Source organism: Gallus gallus, chromosome 3 (genome assembly GCF_016699485.2).
Source record: "Gallus gallus isolate bGalGal1 chromosome 3, bGalGal1.mat.broiler.GRCg7b, whole genome shotgun sequence".
NCBI classification, from domain to species: domain Eukaryota; kingdom Metazoa; phylum Chordata; class Aves; order Galliformes; family Phasianidae; genus Gallus; species Gallus gallus.
In genome coordinates this window covers 68474752-68496034 of record NC_052534.1, presented here as the reverse complement: position 1 = coordinate 68496034, position 21283 = coordinate 68474752, and the positions used below count along the sequence as shown (strand labels likewise).

The 21283-nt window shown below is 37.2% G+C and overlaps 1 protein-coding gene across 4 annotated transcripts in view; it reads right to left on the bottom strand.

The window, feature by feature from the left end:
• PREP (prolyl endopeptidase) overlaps positions 1-21283 on the bottom strand; it is a 97844-nt gene that overhangs the window by 6020 nt on the left and 70541 nt on the right. For all 4 annotated transcript variants that reach the window (XM_040697159.2, NM_001006410.2, XM_046938879.1 and 1 more), the window contains 3 exons: positions 9862-9998; positions 4534-4628; positions 1864-1995 (listed from right to left, as the gene is read on the bottom strand). In XM_040697159.2, the coding sequence (XP_040553093.1) occupies positions 1864-1995; positions 4534-4628; positions 9862-9998 (364 nt within the window). The remainder of the gene's footprint in view (positions 1-1863; positions 1996-4533; positions 4629-9861; positions 9999-21283) is intronic.

The following is a 21283-nucleotide window of genomic DNA, read 5'->3' as shown; positions in this document are numbered from 1 at the left end:
TCAGAGACACCTCCTGTTAGTTAAGATTAAAAAGAAACAGTATTTTGGAAGACTGACAATACTCTTCCTTATCATTTTTTTCCCCCTCAGAAAATGAAAAACTAAGAAAATCTGGCACTGGATCCTTGCACTTAATGTAGCAGCTATGCTTGCCAGTGTTGTATGAACAGCTATTGCAAAATTTAAGTTGAAAAAGCACTTTTGTATTTTCTAAATTCACCTATTTTAATCTGTCTCATTAAGAACAAAGAAATCCAGATGGATTGTAATTAGTCAGCAATTTCAACAGAAGGTTTCTAACACTAGACTTTCACAACAGAGGCATCTAGACTCACAGCATCTGTCTAATACAGGCATGACATGCACTCTGCACTCACTTCCCCTAACCTAAAGAAGGTGCCCAGCTGACTTGTTCATGAAGAAACACAGCTTGTTTTGGTGACTAAAGCAAGATAGGATGAATCCCATCCTGAGTGAAACTGAAGTCCAAGTAAGGATAAAACAGTGTTTGCAGAAGCTATGTAACACACTGGAAGTTTAATAGAATTTTCATATATATTTGTGCTAACATAATATGGACTTTTGTAATGGCTGTACTCCCAATGATGTGTAAAACCTTTTTCCCTCTATTTTTTTCATCCATTTCCCTTGGTGTTGTTTACAATACACAAACACCTTCTACCATCTGTGAAGCAAATAAGCAAAAATATGACTTTACATGTTTGTCTTTAAAACATGTGGTCAAGATGGCTCAGATCAAAGAGCCGTGTAACTCCAAATCTTGTTTCTTATACAAGATATTAGTTCACTGAAAAAAAAAAAAAATAATAATAATCAGAGTCAGTATTCAGCAGCTGTTAAGTAGAGAGTAGAGCAGAGCACGCAAAGGGTGGTCTTAATAAATCTCATTTCCAATAAACTAGATGCTTTTCTCATGAGTAGATCATCTCTGTCATACTGTCTCACGTCTCTCATGTTGTTTTTAAAATAATCCAAACTAACCACAACGTTGTTCTTTTGTGTTTCCTTCTTCTGCCAAGACCAAAACAAATAATTCTTTTATATTCTACCACTTTTAGACACTAGGATATAATCAGAAATAAATGTTGTAGCTTTTAAAACGCTGCTTACAATATGAGATTTTTTGTGCAACCTCTTCTAGGAAGGCTATTAATTTCCTTTAATTTAAGAACATAGCAGTGAACAAAATGCGTTTGTAACAGCATTACATTTACATCGTCCCTCAAAAGTCTATGACTTTTTCAAGTACTTGAATTTAGTGTTTCGCACAAGAGACATTCCTGGATTTATTTGTCACCATGACTTAACTACACGATTAGAGTCAAACAGTCGTATGTCCTTGTACAAAAGCCTTAAGTGCAGAAACGTCACGTTATCATTTTTTCCTCCAGGAATGAGAACGCATGACTACAGAAAGACTGAATAAGAAGCTGTAATGAGGACTGCAGAACTTGGGATTCTGGCTTATGCCATAGGCACACAAAATTTCCTGAATGCCACTTAACAGATTTTCTGCTTATTCAGTTATTGTTTCATACTAATTAGCCTTAAGAGGTGAAAAACAGATTTTTTTTTTAATGCATTCTTATTCTGTGATTCTAGCAAGGGGTTAGCTCTAGAAAACAAGACAGTAATCATAAGTACTGCAGTCAGTATTCGTGGCAGAATCATAATGTCCATTGTAAATGGCAAGTAGAGTAGAATTGTGTATATTTAGTGCTTGGTGTATATTAATACACAGGCATTCTGGCAACTCTTGAGAAGAAGGTTCTGATATATTTCTGTCCAGTTACTTTGATAAACTCTGGTACCAAACCCAGGAAATATACAAGCAGTTCTTACCAACTAAGAGGCCTCCATTTGAACCTCCATTAATAGTCAGCTTCTTTGGAGATGTGTAGCCCTCTCTGATGAGGTATTTGGCAGCATACTGAAAGTCATCAAAGCAATTTTGTTTGTTGGCCAAGATACCACCTAGCACACAAATAAAACAAATCAGTTGATTCCATAAAACCCATGTGAATTCATCTCTTCAGAAAAACACGTGTGCAAAAATACCTCGGAACAATTCCAATTCCATGAACATTTTAAAAATTGATGCAGGTCAGAAAGACAGCAAAAGTGAAAGATTCTTTCAACACAAAGAATATGAAATGGCTTTGTCAATAACTCTAATGCTTTCAGAAACTCTGAATAATACATACTTACACTGTGGAATGAGTGCCAGGTAACATTCCAAACCAATAATATTAAAGCTAAAAGCTTTGCATTACAAAATATATACCAAATAACCACACAATCCACTTGAGGCTTGATCTAATGGGACATTAACAGCATTAACCTCAGCGACAGTTTCTTAAGGCGACAAAACTTCAAATTTGCACCTATATAAAATAAGCACTTTAATTTCCTGGACAAAGAATATGTGGCTGATAATTTACCTTTTTTTTTTTCCTATTATGTTTCCAAATCAGATGATATGTAGCTGTGGTCAAATAAGAAATTCAGAATCACATCTTGGTTAGAAATTTTATTAGTGAGCTATCAGTGTGGAAAGAATATCAACCTAGAGGGCTCACAGATGACCCAATCTCAGTATCAGCATCTTCCTCTCTTCAGATGCTTGTTTGGAAGGGACTAAAAAACAGTTCCTCCTCAAAGATTACCCTGCCCTAGAACTGATACACTCCTTCTCAGACAATTAAATGTTTGTAACAGTCTGGGGAGAATATCTTTACATTCCTGAAGGAAAGACTGTGGTCCAGACAGGTAACAGGGGCTCATACCTGGCAGAAATGGAATTCCATTTCCTTCCACTTAGTTTAAAGCAAAGTGGTTTAGTCTAAACCAATTGCCCAGGCTCTCACAATGGTTCAAGATAATTAACTCCACCTTAAAATAAGCAGGATTAGATATAATATGAAGGTGCTTATTTCCATCATCCATTAATGACCCTACACACCCAACTTAAATGTTGAGACAAGGAAAAAGTCTTAAGATGCATGGCAGCAAAGGAGAAATAAATAAATCTTACTCTTTCCTTTGAGTTCTGAACTAGTGTAAGGTCAAAATCCATACAGTAAACCTGTAATTGCTTCTAGAATTAACAAAGAACAGATGTATATCTATTTTTTTCAACTGCAAAAAAGACTTGGGTCAAAATTAAGCAGGAAATAGGTGGAATAAAGAAGCATCATCATATTAAAATAAATTTTATTAAAACCTATTACAAACCAATCTGCAAATTAAAATTAATGAAGGATACTTCATCTTTAGCAATAATATCCTGCATCTGCAAGCACACATAGCTTCTATTTATGAAACCATTACTTCTTAACTCAATTGTAAGGAAATGACCCAGACAAAAGTTACCACAGATGAAATGGTAATATCAAGATGTAATGATCTGGGAATACTGTTATGTTTGATACAAAGTTATTATGGATTACTCCGCATGCAAAATGTTGCATCATCACTGTTCTGGTGCATTTGCCTTACTGACAAGATCTCCAGCAACTTATCATCTATACTCTTGGGATATGAGTAAAACATCATCACCAAATAATGGTGGTTATACTGCATATCTGAGAGGGACTTTCTTCAGCTTTTTCTTCTGGTCAAGGCATGCAGAAAATTGTCAACAATTAGAAAAGCTGACAAACAAAGGATTTAAGTGAGGACTGTACTGGAAAAATATGGACAGAAATACTTTAAAGGTGCTAAGAAGTGACCTGGAACACTGAAGTCAAGTAAAAAACGTCTACCTACAAGTTGTATCTCCTAAGTACAGAGTGCATGACATGTCACTCATGGAACTGATTAAAGATTATATGAAAACAATCTCACTCACTCACTAATAAAGGATCTATTCATAAATTGTGTAAAATCAAATCTGTTGATGTTTGTTTTCTAACATACAAAGCTAGCACAATTACATTCTGAACTCCAAAGTTCACACCTTCTATAAGGTTTTGCAAATGGTTAACTTCTTTCTGCGATACCAATAAAGGATTTATTTTTAAAATCTATTTTGAAATAGATTTAAATCTGTTTTTAAATAGATTGGTGCACTGTCTTACAGATCTAGAACTGGGGGGCCATGTGCATTACAAATTACAAATAACGTAAGAGTCATGTGAAGGCAAGGCAGATCTCTTGCAGTACAGACAGTCTTTGTTTGGAAGATTGTTCATGATAAGTAGCTGGATTTCCAATCCTATTATCTAGGAAATTGATTTTGCTTTTAAAAATATAGTAGCTTTCACTTTCTTAGAAAATACTTTCTGCAAAACCATTCAAATTCGGATGCAAAAAATTCACAGAAAATCCACTGAAATTTTCAGATAACACTGGACAAGGTAGAGATCATATGAATAAGAAAAAAAAACCAACTTTTCTATGGAGTAAATGTAAGGTGAAATGAGACTTGAGAATGGAAGAGAGACAAAAAGAAAACACTGTCAGCCTCATTGTTAGACCTGCAGTTCTGTTGCTATGCTTGGACTGATTTACCTTTGTGCCAGGTCTCTCCATATTCACCACCACCCCTGATGTTCGCCACTGCTAGAACACCCCCCAGGTGTCGCACAAAAATAAGTCTTGACACACTGAAAAAGCAAGCAGAGGATTATTATTATTAATTTCTAACTACTTGTATTCCCACCACTTTTACAAAAATACTTTGAAAGAAAGTCCTAAGATCAATGAAGAAATAATGAATAAAGTCCTGCTCTGATGGCAAACCTGAGTAGCCAGCCTCTTTTCAGTGGTTGTCAGTGGAAATGAAACACTCTGCAGCCTCTTAAAGAGAACCAGAGCTGTTCTGCCCTTCTTCAGTTTCACACCCTTGAGGAGCACGGCCACTGGTTCTGCCTCTGGGACATCAAGTAAGCTACACAATACCGCTGGACCACCAAGGCTTTTTAACTGCTACCCTTCAGTGGGTCCTTTGCTTTTTCAGGGAAGGAAAGTTTCGCCCAAATGAAGAAAGCAAAGAATTAAGAATAATGATCAGCACATGACATTTGTCCTGTAGCTTGTCACATTAGATGGTGGTTTCTTAAATTTTGCTATGTTAAAGCTACAAAATCTCACAGAACGGTCTGCACTACTTTTCCATGTTTCTGTCCCAGACAAAAATTAACAGAAAGTTTGGGTACAACTGGCTTGATCGAGTAACCAACCAAAGGTGCAAGGAAGAGGAATTGAAGGTGAGGTATGAATTTGCTACCAAAACATATTGTCTGAGATTATTTTAAAAACAAAACATGCCATCCTTTTCCATCTTCTGAAAAGGAAAGTGTGCCTATCTTAGGAGTCAACATATTTGATCAAAGAATCTGGGCAACATGGAACCAAATTCTTGAGTGCATCATGTTCATGGAGACTCCTCTAACAGAGGTGCTACCTTAGTGATAATTTTAAAAGGGCCTGAAAGTGACTTATGATCTCCTAAGATATTGAATTTCACAAGAGTTCCTAATGTAGTCACTGATTATACAAACCTAGTCTCCATCTCCCTTAGCAAATTCTCTTTCCATTGCACAGACCCTCAATAGGATAAAATCCTGAGATTGAAATAATAATTATGTTGCCAAAAATGTAAGTAAGGCTTAGTATATCTGTGTTCACTCTCACTGGTACAACTGGGATTTAGGCACTTCTGATAATGTTTCAACCGTACACTCTCAACACAACAATCTAGTAACATCACTGCAAGCAACAATTAAGACTTGCTTGGGTATGATCAGTAATAAAGTGAGACAAGACTCTAACTTGACTGATATTTTGAGGTGGATGTGCCTAGTGATTATAACAAGTTTTCTCAAAGTCAATTTTAAATTCAAGGATTTAAGATAGACTAACTTTTAAGAAAGTAAAAATCTGAAACTATCAGACAGCAGAAAATTCAACTTTCATCCAAGCCCTGCTATTTCCTCCTGTTTTTCCAGGTAGATTCTTGTTTCCAGACTCGATTTCAAGTCGGCTTGCTGTATAAGTCACAGTAAACTGTTCAGTAGCCTTGGATATCTAGAAATTGTCTCCTTTTGTATGGAAAAGCCTGGCTCCCTTCTCCCTCTGACAGTCTTCATAGTCATTTCCTCCTCAGGCCTGTTTGCCCTTCTCTCTTGGGTGCAGGATAAAGGAAAAGAAAAAGGAAAGTGTAGCAGGGTTGGAAGGAGCCAGCGGAGGGAGGAAAAGATAGTCCCTCCTCTGAAGAGTGCTCTCCTAATCCTATCACTCTTTTCTTAGGGAGCATAACAAAAGATCAGGAAAAAAAAAAAAGTGTTGAGTTCTGCAGTATAGAACAATGAGGAGCTGTGCTTAAAACAACATTTTCCCAGAATTACTGATGTGCTATTGAGTATTACAGCTGATGGCTGCAGCTTTCTTGTTTGGAAAAATGCAGGCTGGTGCATTGGTGGTAGGGAAAAAAATCCCACCATCCCTGAGTCACTGGACTTTGTTGCTTTCTTGGCTTTTATGGGGCAGGAGGCAGTGGTAACAGAGAAACAGAAAAGAGTAATCTTGCAGTCTGCACCACTGGCTATGGCATTGCTTGACCTTTCTGTGGGCTAACAGACTTTCCCTACACCATCTCTGTGCTTAAAGGCTTGGTCAAATCTGGCCCTGTAGCAGTGAAATACAATTTCACAGTCTGCTTCACAATCAATTGTATTTCTGGGTGCATGAGAAATTGCTTCTACTGCACCTGCAGAGGCACCCACAGAACAGTACAGGGAAACATGCTGGTTCCTGCAGTGTAATTAGCAGAATCTGAGGCATTATTGGTGGGTTTGCAATAGCATTACCACAGCAGATCTGCCAAGCCACAGGTGCCAATTCCATCAATTTTAACTTGCACTCACTATGCAGGCTGTATATAATTAATGACAGTGCTCTAGTGTGCACATTTTAGAAATGTTATCGAATACAGCTCTTTGGTCCAGAGGAACACATAAAAGATGCATGCTTGCATTCAAAAATAAAATGCTGCTGTAACTGACTTAATGACTTTGGCCTATCATTCTCATAGTTATTTTTGGATCCTCTTACTTGTTGATTTGTTTCTATTGCTTTCAGGGGAAAAGACTTTGTCTGTGTGTATGTATTAGGGAATAAGTGAAAAGCAATATCACTTTCTGAATTAAAAAACAGGCTTCCCAAGCCCAAGATCTGGTTCACGTTGATGGATGCAAAATATCAGCAAGAAAATATTTTACTGACTTGAAGAAGTATAGGACAGAAGATGGTCACTGGAAATAATCAGCAGTCTAAAAATGTACCAGGGAAGATTACACTGGATATTAGAAAGAAATTCTTCATAGAGATGGTGGTTAAGCATTGGAATGGACTGCCCATGGCAGAGATACAGTCCTCATCCCAGGAGGCATTTATGAGTTGTGTGGATGTAGCACTAAGGGTGTAGTGATAGGATTTGGTAGGTCAGAATGATGGTTGAACTTGGTGATCCTAAAGGTCTTTTCTGACCAAGATGATTCTATGATTGGAGAAGTAGGAACATTTTGTAAAAAGTTACAAAAGCCTTAAGTTCAAATTAAAAAAAAAAAAATCCAGAAATAGAGTGGGTTTTTTTTGTGTGTGTGTTTGTGTGTGTGTGTGTGTGTGTGTGTGTGTGTGTGTGTGTGTGTAAGTAGGCTACTATGCAGTTGCATTTCCGTAACTGTCTCAGCTCAGGGTCAGGTGAGATAATGTGGCAGACCTCAGCCTTGACCATCCTGTGGCTCTTTTTGAGCACTTGTGTCCAAGTTCATCTACCAAAAAAAAAAAAAAAAAAAAAAAAAGGTAAGAAAAAAAGTGGTGTGGTGTTGGGCTGCAATGGGAGCAGCTCTTGGGCCTGGGAACTACTCCTGAATACTGCAGTGTATAGTAACAGGGACATAGTCACGCATTGAACCTACTAGGTATGGAAGACCTGTCTTTCTGACATAACTCCTCAATTACAATTTCCTTTCCTGATCTTGCCTGCTTACTTCCAGAACATTCTTCCTCATCAAGTGTGTAACTCTGAGTTTATTAACAATAAAGACGCATTCCAAGGCTTTGGTCTTTCTCTCTCTCTTTTTTGAAAGGCTAAGAAGGGATGTGTTGCTGTTACAAGCAAAGAATGAGGAGGGAGATGCAGCTCACCTGTGTCTTCTTCACATTGTTAGTGGAATAATATATTTATTGAAAGAGACTGGTAGTTCTCTGTGCTTCTTACTTCTAAGGTATTGTTACAGATTCATATTCTTATTTAATCCACCATATAAGAGTACAGTTTCATGGGACTCCGAAAGATATAGGTCACTGCTCCTTTCTTCCATCCTCCCTTCTTCTGTTAGCTGCACTTTCTGCTGCTTGCTAATGCTGGGCTTCTACAGTTCAAATTTCAACTTGCCCAAGTGGCAGAAAACCACCCATCCTTTTTGCTAGGAGAATTTTCTGCCATCCTTGTGAGGGTAATGAGCTTAGCAAAAGTTCCGGCAAACATCAGGGCTAATGAAAGAGAGGTGGAACAAGGGACCATGGGATACTTTCCACTCCTTTTGCCAGAAGCCAACTCACGTTGGCTCTGCAGCACATGAAATTTTATCCCAAATCAATAAATACATTATATTTACTTTGGAAAAGAAAACATGGTTAAGTTTTATCGCAGTTTTCAGCATCTACAATAGACCGTAATAAATCAGTGCTTGAGTCTAATCTAAAAGGGAATTTAAAACCTATTCTGGTTATATAATTGTCTCACAAAAACCACAGGAAATTAAAAATGTAGCTTTACAAGACATATAAAATACTTTCCAGTAATCACAGAGTGCAAGATGTGAGGTCCATTGTTAGACAAGGTATTTGATATAGAGCACCAGAGACTGTAAATCCTACTTAAAAATACAATCACAGTGACCTGGAAGAGCAAGAAATACAAAGGATTTCTTGAAATACACTGACTCTAAAAGAAGACCGGTAGCACACAAACTTAACAGGATGGTTTGATAATAGATTATTTTTGTATTAGTGAGCTGCCCTTCTATCTGAAAAACAGTGTTCCACTCAGCCCTTTGTATTTCTGTTTACTCCTGCCTTGCTTGGAAACAATTGTTATACATCAAAGCTCTAAGACATGCAGTGCCACTTTTGCTAAGTCAATTTGAATTCCCTTGCAGAGGAATTAAGCCTTTTCTTTAAAGAGGAGATCTATTCAATATAGGTTATGGCTTTGGAGAGCTACAAATCCTGTTTTGCAAACAGCATTGCTGGTTTACAACGCATTGCTTTGCATGTACAGAGCCTGTATCAAACCCAACTCTAGACAAAATTATCTTTTCTCTTTTTGATTATATAGGATCACAGTATAATTTTGCTTCTGACAACCTCCACAGAAGTATATGAAAATACATGTGAATTTTCATAATTTACAGTACACAAGAATTTTCTTTAATAGTTAAGACATAATTGGTAAAAAGGAAACTTCCTATAGTACCAGTTCAGCATTTTAATGTATTATGCCTTTTCTGTTGAGCTCAGTGACAAAGCAGGAAGCGGTTAAGCTCTAATTCATAGAGTAGGGTGCCTGCTGTAAACCTGAGAAAAGTACAGCGCATCTCTACTCTGACAGAAATTTCTTCTATGATTCTGGGCAAGTCCCTTGATTTCAGAACTAAGAAAACAAATAAATGATGCCTAAACTCTGATCTGCAGCCCTTGCAATTTCATCTTACTTCTCAAGGACCTGAAACCCTTAACTCTGCAGATTCATAGTCCAGCCAGCTCTCAGTCCTTTCTGACAGTTGCTAACATCAAACTGCTTCAGAAGATGTAAAATACCCCGCTGCTTACCTGTAGCTTGGTGTAATTGATATGTTGAAGCCTCCATATCCATACAAGAAGGCAGGATGAGAACCATCTAATTTAATTCCTTTCTTGTGAATAATAAACATGGGGATCTTAGTACCATCTTTGCTAGGGTAGAAAACCTAAGACAAGACAAAAAGAGATGTGAAATGATCAAGCCATCACCTGCTTGGTTGCTAGATAGCTCTGAAAAACATCAAAACATGACAATACAAAGGGTATGTCTATTAATTTTTACATGTCCTGCACTGTGACTGAGCTGGTAAGGTGAATGAACAGGACTAAAACCAGATTTCTAATCTAAGACTTTCCTAAAAATCTCTCATTTTTAAAAACTGTGATTTTCAAACACTAGAGAACAGTGTACAGAGAAAAAGCAACTCATTGTAGGGTAGTGACTTAGTGAGACTCAAGCAAACGTTGCACTGTTTTGGGTAAAAAATAGCCATGTGACTCCCAGACAAAATACGTAAAACTCCCTTAAGACTTGATCTTGTCTGCTGAAATGCAGCAGTGTTTGCTTGTAAAAACAAGTTTAATCATGAGCAAAAACCTAAAGATATTAAAAAAGCCACAGAATTATGGGTTTTGTATCAATATATTGGCATACATTTTATTAACACTGCTAATACATTAATAACATTTCTGAACAGAGTCATTCCACACACCAGACTCAAATCAGAAGAATAAACCTTGAATAGCTGAAGACCCTGTTTCTTATTAAACCTTGTGAAAGCATAAAAAAAGGTGACTATTCAACACTTGTGCACGCACCATAAACTCATAAGAGCAGGACTGTATCCAGCAAACATGGATTGAGCACTGGCCAGGCTGTCTCAAATTCCCCTAATCACGGTGGTAACATAATCCATGGCAGACACTTCTGTCATATTTGGCATATTTCCAGGCATTTCCCAGCAGCTAGGACCAGGAATACTGGCACTGCAGAACCCCCAAACCCACCTGGCAAGAAAACAGAGCTATCTGCTGGCTTTTAGGAAATCTGCTTGCAAAGAATCAAGCATCCAGGCAGCAAATGCTTTCCTACGTGCTTCTCTACTATAATAAGTCACAGCGCTGCAGTAACTTAAAAGCTAAATTCCACATATAGAAATATCCACTGCAATTGCTTAACAGAATTTCTTCATCTTGTTGTTTAGATGCATGTATCTGCATGCATGTTCCAGTTTAGGATCCAGCATATTCTATTTTGACAGTCAAACAAACACGGGCATGAATGTAGTTTACTGCTTATCCTAAAGTTCATTCCTTTGGTTTTGGTATCAACATTTGTGGCTTCCAGTCTAATCAGGACAAAGTAACAGAATTACATTCTTTCTTCACTGTATGTTTACAACCTCTTCACTTTTAGAGGAAAGAAACCTATCATATTTTATAAAGCGTACATGATCAACAGGATCTGTTTTTATAACTAATGAGCCCCACCAGTAATACGATCTCATGCAACACATTTATTCTGAGCACTGCTTGTAATGTGAAACAGAAAGCCACATGGCATGTAAAAAAAAAAATGAAATCACGTTTGATTTTAGTTTAATCATGGCTAAAGATGCATGAGAAATTTCAAAAGAAACTATGTCAACATCTGAAGGCTTCACCAAGTCCTGTAGGCTTATTCTAGGTAAAATTCAGTATTTCAGTTCCTATTAAATAAAATAAATAAATAAAGCGGAACTAAAAGCTGAAGGCATTTTTGCACAGATGATATAACCCTTCCCAGCTACTGCCACAAATATCTCTTTACTGCTGAAGTACTCATCAGGACACACTACAAGAGAACACACTTAAAGTGTTTAGAAAGACAATACAAACAAATTGAACACTATAAAATTGAACACCTATAAAATAGCTGATGGACAAGAGATCTGCTGAGGATAGAGATGAGGCATTCCAGAGAGACTCCTCTCTAAAATACTCTCTAACAACTCCAGTTGTTGCTGGCAATTCACACAATGTGCGCACCTGGCCCTCCTGTGCTTCCAGTAACAACATTGTTGGGCCAGGCACCTTTTCTTTTTCTTATAGAACTCTCTGGAAAATGATGTCAGCAAGGCTTTTATCGTCATCAGTTAAGATTAAACAACAGGCCAGTAAATGCAAACTCATCCAAAAAATAAACCAAACCAAAAAACTGCATGTCAAGGTGACATTTGCAATGTAAGGGTTTTCATTCCTATTTTTACTGAAATAATCATTACCTCCCTCTCTGAAAGGAACAAATGGAGGTGGAAAAAAAAATCAATTCAGTGAGACACCAAGATATGTGAACCTATTTAAGCTTCTCCAAATAGACTATTTTCAACAACTGATTCAATCTCACCTTTAAATTGGGTGTTATCTCTGAAGCAAGTCCAATGGTTTATTTATGCAACCAATAAAGGGCTGTGTTTCTATCTCAAAGATTAAGGTAAACTGGAAAGGGCAAGCCCTGAAGAGAAAACCTTCCCGTGATGGCATTTCATGCCTAATTTTAGAAGCTGACAGTTTTTACAAGAGTAACTGCTCACAGAAGGGTCCTACGGTTTTCTGCTTTATCGCAGTGAGGAGTGATCCACTTGTGCCACTCACATTATGTTACTCATCACTCACGTATGTTCAAATGAAGACTCGCATCACTGCAGCCATTAGCACACATAAAAAGCAATGCTTTTCCCTCCAAAATCACTTTGAGGACAATGCATCAGACATACTAGGAAGAATGAAAGTATAGAAGTAGTACAGGAGGGAGGTTTGAAATGCTGAAAATAAATATTTTCAGTCTCCAGGAGTGTACCAGCAGCAGTGTGTGGTTGGCAGGGTGCTCCTGCCGCGTGCAGCCTCTCGGGCTATTCTCAGAGCATGTGTGGGAGCAGCAGAGGAGCCCTGAAATAGTTGTAAGCATAACTTTGTCTCACACTAAGGTCCCTATGTGTCACATGGCATGGGATCTCAGTGCCAGAAAGAATCTCTTAATTCAGATGCTGGAACATGAGGCACAGATTTAGAAACCTTATTCTAATTAGCATGATCCAGAGAGAAAGCAACACTGCTTGCACATCTACTCATTACTACAAAGTACCTGAGGATTAAACTGCATAAACTACAAGCAACAATATTTGTTATTCCTCTTTAGTGCACAGTTTCCATTCTTTTTTTTGTTTGTTTTAAATAAACAAGCCTTAGCACTTCAAAACAATTTACACTCAATTTTGATCTAAAACAGAGCCTAGAAGCTTACTTTCAATCCTGTAGAGTAAGATCTACATATAAATGACTTGCAAATTTACTTAGCAGCTAATGAGAATAAAAAGTTTGCTGTGCATTCAATTCTGTGGCGGTCTTTGCCCTCTTAATTCCTGTTTGTTATAAACACGCAGAATTTACGTTACACGATCTTTGCTTAAGGAACAGAACAACCAACACCCAGCACCACAGTCACAGATGTAAATTCAGAAAGATCCTAAGTTTATCCATTTATGCCTCTGTAACAACAACAAGAGCATCCTCTCTTCTTCACAAAAGGCCAGGAAGCAGATGTAAATAATTCTGTAATTTGCTTCTGAAAAGTTAGAGTTTGAAAGAGAGCAGTTGAAAAGTCAAGTTTTCTTTTATTTGTCTACTGAGATAATATAATCAGACAGCTACAACTTACACACTGAATTAAAAATAATTCTGGCACTCATCCACCATGCGCATCTGTGAATAAATACCAAATCAGTATCTTATAATGCTAAAGGAAGTGATATGATCATCACAGCAAGTAAATAAAATGAATCTGCCTGAGTACAACACCGCATCACACAGCTAAAAATACTTTAAGCTACTGAAATGAAATACAAGCTTCCACTCTTAAAAACTAAGAGTCAGAAATTTGGGAATACTCAGTGTCATTTTTTTCTTGCTTTTAAAGATCTTTTGTCTGCTTAAAGAATACACAGATTAAAGGGTGAATGTAATTGTGGTTGCTCAAGGAAAAAGAGTTGCACATATACCCGAAATCACCTTACTTTTACAAAACTGAAAATCCTCCTAGGCAAAAAAAAAAAAAAAAAAAAAAAGCCACCCCAAACTTGTACCAATTTTAAGGTAAGATTCAACACACGTTTTGAAATACTGCTTTGAAACATAGAATAAAAAAAAAAACAAAAAACAATCTAAGTAAGTTTAATGAATATTTTTTCGGCCATGAACCATACCTAAATGTCTAGAAATCTTTTATAATTTTTAACTTGCTAATTAATAGCAAAAACAATTAAATTCCAATTAAAAAGTGTTTTGTTCAACTTTTCAGATGTAATTGTTCCTTGCAGATAATACATTAATTTTACATATGAAAAGAAACTTTTGACTTGGGATTTGAAACACTCTCTAAAATCACAATAGGATAATCATCCTTAGAAAGCCACTAGTGATTCTAAAAATGTCTCTCTCAACCTCTCTTTCAAGATTAGTTACTACATACCAGAGATATCAATTCTTTCCATGTCTTTGTGTGCTTGATCCAAACCAGGTAAAGGTTGTATTTGTCAGTGCACTGACATTCATTGTGCTAAAATGCCGAAGAACGTTACAAAAAGCAACTAAGGCATATAAATCATGATAGAACAGGCCTTATTAAAAACATCTGTATCATAATTTAAATACAGCAATATCAAGACAATGCCTTCAAAATGACTTTTGTTCTATTGTCAATTAGTGTTTTACTGAGTTAATTTATTTTCTTTTGAAAACGATCAGGAGGTAGCAGACTTGTGAAGTTCAGCTATTGTTTTGTGCTCACAGACAGGAACATCCCCTTCACCACCAGCTGCTACCTTCAGTCCCAGCACACAGAAGTAGGGTGACCCGAGCATACCTGTGATGAGCGGCTGATCAATAGGAATGACCACTTCATTTCTAACTTCCTGGGACTACATTTCACACATTCAGTATTCCCTTCATTAACTGCCAAACGAAGATGTCTCACTGCACTTATGCCAAATTCATGCTTTGAAGTTTAGTAAAGAAAAGTGTAAGAAATTCGTAAATTGTAATGTCATTAGTTTTCCCAAACATTGCAAAAGCTTTGTTAAAGGTTTAACAGTTTAAAATTACACACAAGTCTATTTCAAAGAAGACGGAAAGAGTAAACCTAATGGAGTAGTCCTTGGAGAAAGTTTGAACTTGTGCACAGATAGTACCAGAGGTTGAACGATGCTGTATAGCAACACTTATAATTGATAAATTGTAGTAACTGCTGCTCAGCACTTCAGGGAGGCAAATCATAAAGACCCTACACCAGCAAGTCTGAAAGTATCAGTATTGGCAGGCAGGGGGAAATACTCTCCTTGCTTGAGGTGTGAAGGCAGAAGTCTCATAGACTGCCATAGAATCGAGATTCTCCCTCCCAGTGCATGGCCTTGAACACAACTTCTGTACAGTCCATTCAATTTCTCATAATCTCTGACATTACAAAAACCAGCAAAACCCCCTAGTTTTTGACTGCAGGCTGCATAGCACACCACAGAAGAAATGCTCCATCTACTGTACCAGCAACTAGCACTCAACTATAAAAAAAGAGATGTCCAAAGAGCATCATAGATCTGGCAGCCTATTACCACTACACAGCAAATCCACAGGATCTGAGGTTTCCCTTGTTCAGAGGGAAATCCTAATCAATCTTCTTTAAGTTTCTTAAATTAGCTTCAAAGCAATTCTGTGCTGGTTGCAGAGCTTGCTTAATACAGAACTGGACAGGAGCCAAAGCGACTCAGTACAGCAGAAATTAATGCAGGTAAAATCCAGAAGGAAGAGCACTCACTACAGACATTTTCAAAAGCACTATGAAAATAATCAAGAAATTCCTTAGAAGAACCTGTTTCTCTACCCATCCACTGGGATGAAAAGCAGCTTCCTGATGACAGAGGCTAAGTGCTAGGAGATGGTCTTTTAGAAAAAAATGTCTTCTTACTAAGTTCAGCTGCTCTTCTGCAAATGACTCGTGAAGTATCTCACAGGGTGGTGGTGGGGAGAAGCAGGATTAAAATATAGCTGGGAATTCAGAAATCCTGCAGGACAAGCAGGCAGACATTGTTCCTAAATCACATTTTTTGTGATCAGTTATGAGGTAGCAGTCCCATTACATAAAGCGTTAGTGGCAAATAAGATGCAAGGCATTCCTTCTACTCCTTTTTTGCACTTGACAGACTTGTTGGCTTCTCTCTCTGACACACTTTATAGTGATCTCAGTGTTTCCTATGACAGACCAAGTAGCATCTGCCATGCACTATTCCATTTTCTTTCCTCAATTTGCTGTAAAGAACACTGAGAGTACAGTACAGAGACATACCAGATAGATATAACATACTGTTTGAATTAAATATATATTGTAGTCACCTTAAACTTTTTTTCCCATAGGTCTGTGAAAGTTATGATCTCTTTCTTCAATTACCTCTATGCTTAGGTATTCAAGAATGAGATAAAGAGATATCTTGATAGAAGCAGCACACATATAAATAACATATGCTGGCTAGTGCATTTATTTCATTAAATCCAAGATTTACTTCACTGAGAAATCTGCTCTGGCATGAGACAATTCAGTGTAACACTGTGTAAGCATTAGAAAGCAAACAACCCTCCATGCTGGATTACCATGCTGAAAATCAGTTCAGGTTGTAATGGTAAACACTTTAAAAATAAAATGCCACTATGCCAGGGAGAGAATTTACATTATGTACACTATTCCATAAAAGCTATTCTAATTTATGGTTCATTACATCTAATGGGAAATGAGAAAGATATCTTCACTCAAACAATAACCAGCTAACTCAGCATTTCTGTTCCCGTTTTGGTCAGAACTTGATTGGTTATCTCAAGAGAGCTGAGCCATTGAGCTGTTGCTTCAAAAAGATGACCCAAACCTTGCTTCTAATTCCTAATGCAGGGCATCTAGAGTAGTCAGGGTATTCGAATTTCACCTGTAAATGAATATCTAAAAACCTTCCTACAGAACAAGTTTTGAATTTTGACACTGGTGATGTCAAGAACCCAGCTTATGTCAGAGAAGGACCCACATATTCCATTTACATTGCCAAGAGGCTTAGTTTATGACTTTGGATAGCTGAATAATTTCGGAGTTATCCTGTTTAGACACGTTGCTGGCTACTCAAAACCAGAAGCACCATACATCACTAAATACCAAGAAAAGTTCCACATATGGTTAGTACAGGAAAACTCTTCATTTCTACTCTTTGGTTTGAAAAGAAACATATCATCTATTCTGGACAAGGAATGTTGCAGAATTATGAAGAACTTCCTGAAAAAAAAACAGGTCACTTAGAAGCACTGTGAAGCACTTTTACATGAGGTTTCTCACTCAAATTATATTTATAAAATTTAATTTTTGAGACTTAAACTTTAATTTACAAGATTAAAACAAACAAAAGGGCTGCAGAAGGGAAAAAAAAAAAACCAACCAACACACCACCTGAAAAACAGCCAAGGTAAAATTGGAAGTCCTAGAAAATAACTAAGAGTGCCAGTTTAGAAGAAAATAATTTTAAGGATCAGATCAAACTGATTTCAACAATCGAGCACTGGTGACCACATCCTTGCGAGAGACAGTACTTCAGGCTCATCTGTTGTTTTCAGATTTGTAGTACTCCTTCTATGATGAAGAAAAATCACCCAGCGAGAAGAAGGAAGTAGAAAAGAATGACGAGAATGAGTTAGGGTGTTTTTATTCCGTTATTTATTTATTCTTATTGCTTTAACAACCATGTGTGTGTGGGTGTGTGGGGGAGGATGACAACAAAACTAGTACAATGAAACCCTGCAAAAATTTCACTTTATGATGTAATTTCCAGACAGACATCATAACCAAGTTTGAAGGTACTTCATAACAGGAACACCAAGAGGTGTGCTAATGCATCTCTATAATAATGTTGGAACAAGGAGGAAAAAAACAAGGGGAAGAAAGAAAGAAGAAGAAAGAGAAACTTGTTTATCTAAAAAGTAGAACTATGGACAGCTTGTATCGATCTTTTGTTTCATGGGCAATATCTGAAAAGGTGGCAAAATTCAACAAACTTTTATATCATTCAAAGAATTCAAATATTAATAATCACAAAACAGATGAAATGTCTAACTGCTGCAAATCAACTTCAGTGACTGCTAGTAGTTCAAAAATACACCAAGAAGTGGAGGAAAAACTTCAGGGATGTTCCTACCGGTAGAAGATTCCTCAGCTCCAGGTATCCTACCATTATCCTTTGAATCTTTTCTGTATCTTGTGTATTTTAAGTCATTACCACTGAACACATTGCACTATTACTTCCAAAAGCATTTGGCCAAAAAGCAAGCTGTATTTGTCAGGAATAATTTACCCATCCATTTTTCTGTGTATGCGAGAAAAGCAAGTCAGAACTAAGGAAATCTATTTCTTGATACCATTCATCTATATGGGTAAAAAACTAGTTGCTGTGAACTATAATTATGTTTCTAGGAGGTTTCCCTTGTCCCCAAAATTTTCTAAGATATGCCACCAGGACAGAGCAGAAATAATTAATCAAAGGAAACATGATATTCTACCAATACCTCCGGGCAGTGTTGATAAAATGAAATCAACTGATAAACGAAGCTGCAAACTAGATTACCCTTAATAAAATTGTGCCCTGATGGATTTGTATTGGATCATAGACAAATAAATATCCAAAGGAAAAAACCCTCATGTAATTAGTGACTGAACTGCGCTGGGTAGAAAGCGAGCTGCTACTTTCCCTCCTTTTTCTTGGAAAAAGCATTCTTTCAGATTGCACCAAGGTTGTGTCGTTTTAACATAGCTCATAGCTATTATATCATCATCTTGCATAATATCCATCCTTTCCTAAGGTAATCATATTCACAGTGGAAGTAAGAGTCATCACTTCAGTTCACAAATATGCCATAATTTGCTTCTCTTTTTACCTTTCAATTGCTGAGTCTGCTCAGAGCAGTAGTCACAAAGCTTTATTCACTTGGTAGAGGGCTTCCAGGTTATGGACAACTTAGTTACAGTGTTTGAAGCAAGTCTACTTAAGATCTCACCAACACTTAGAACTACTATTTAACAGTAATATTCACCATTCAACTCTATTCATCTATCTTCCACCAAGTTGATTAATGTTAATTAACAACAGAAATCAAAGTTTTCTGGCAGTAAGGATTAAGTAGAACTTTATCAGGTTTTTGTAATACATATAAAAAGTTTTGGGGTATTTTTTACTACTTTTACATATTGCTAATTATATTTGGTTTCAAAGCCTCTATGTAGTTAACACACAGTTATTATTATTAACCATCCAGATGAATAATTTCTTGATCTGTCTTGCTTTCAAGGTGCAGTTGGCAAGAGGCCCTGCTAATGGCCTGTCTGTACGTAGTACCTCAGGGTAGAGGTGAACATAGTCCATGACTAAGCCTCCAAAGTGCTCCAATAACACAAGTAAATAAGGGAGCAATAACCTTTTATTTTTTTCTCTGTAGGCTACTGTACTATCTTAAATGTTTCTGCATCAGTTGTATGTCAAGCCTAATAAATGACAATATAAGCTAGTTACTAACTTGTGTGTGCTTAGAGCCCTAGGGCTCACAAATACAAACCCCTCAGCTCCGCCAGAGACATTTCTGTTCTGAAAACACCCCAGTTCCTTGGTGGCCCACAAGGACATCATTCAGGATGAGAAATTCACTCACTGTGAAGTATCTAAGTGGAATACGGGGAACTGTAGGGAAATTTCATTGCTAACACTAAGACTCTCCTGCAGAAAAGAGGCAGCAAGGGACTGCTTTTTGCAAAAACACAAGGCAAAGCTACATGAAAAAGTAAAATAAAATCCAGTAAAGCAAGAAATGCAGCGTGATGTTTGGACAGGTGCAAAATGGGAAAGAAGAATGGGAAAGGATGGGAAAGAACTGACTAAAATAATTCAGAGAAGCATATGAGTGGTACAGAACGCATCAAACTGAATTTGAGCAAACAAAGAATTTTTAGGCAAGAAAAAACCCTTTAACTGGCACGTACAAGCAGAAGTCCTACCTACAACATAAACACAACAAATGAAACAACTCTTTCTACTGTACTGAACATTTGCAAACCTCAGCTACAGTGACTTTGTTTAGCATGTCACATCACATCCTGGACATTTAGAGAATCCAGGGAAAAGGAAGAAGAGCAGAAGACAAAACTGTTCAGTCTAGAAAAACTGAACAGATTGCAGATGTTCATATTCTAAAGAATTGAAGAGACACATAGTGACAGTTTACTGTAACTTGAAACAGAATTAGCTGTCTTCCATGTCTGTGAGGGACACAAAGCAATGCATTGCAAGTGTAGCAAGGGAATTTAGGTGAAACCTTGTGGCAGACTCCTCTTTGCCCTGCAAAAAAAGAGCTTTTTAACAATAAATACAGTGAAACACTGGGACAAATTGCCTAGGGAAACTGGAGGTTTTTCACAACTAAGCCAAACCAAAAGCCAGTCTGGAATAGTACAGGCAGAAGTGGCCTGTCTTAGAAGCCATAATTGTGACCTGTCTTAGAAGTCATGAGGTGTAGCACATGGATACGTGACCACATTGCCACTGCAGGCACACACTGCAGTTTCTTCCCTTTCCCAGTTTTTCTGTCCTGTTATCACAGCAGCTCTGCCAGAGGTTTTTCTCTTCATGACTGCAACATCCCCTGCTTGTCAGTAACAGTTGGTTCCTTCCCTCTTGTAGGAAAAGAGAGAATCCAACCTCTTTAACTGCAGTGTAAAAAATAACCTCAAAAGATCATTTCAACTTATACTTCATACGATCTCAGGAAGAGAAGCTTCATAAGTAGAGAAAACAAAAGGAATGAAAGAAAACAAGCTTCCTTTCTGCCTTTCATAAAGCCATGAGGTAATAAAATTTCAGAGAATCATAGAAAAATCTTCAGGAACAGCTGGTGAGAACAGAAACACTTTCAAAAATCCACCAACTCATTGCAAATTTGTATCAGCTATGTTTCAGAAAATGTTTTAAATATTTACGTGTAATAAAAAGTACTATGTTTTTAAATTTACCTAGATACATGCTACAGTTACATGAATGCCCATAAAATAATGAGCACTCGGTGTTTATAAGTAGCATGGACCTCATTAACAAGTAAGCAACTACAATTACTACTGTTTTGCAAATCTGTCCCAATTTCAAAATCATCCAGTGGCAGAGACAGATACTCGCCCATACAATTTATCAAGTCCTCTTCTTAATGACTATTCAACAGGACTATACAACACCACTAGCAAAACAGTAGAAAAGATAAACTTGCCATCAGCTCTCTAAAGAGCCTGCCTGTCTCAGTAGCCTAGTACCAGAATGCAATGCCTTTCCCTGCCAAATCAGTGGCTTGAATTCTGATCCAC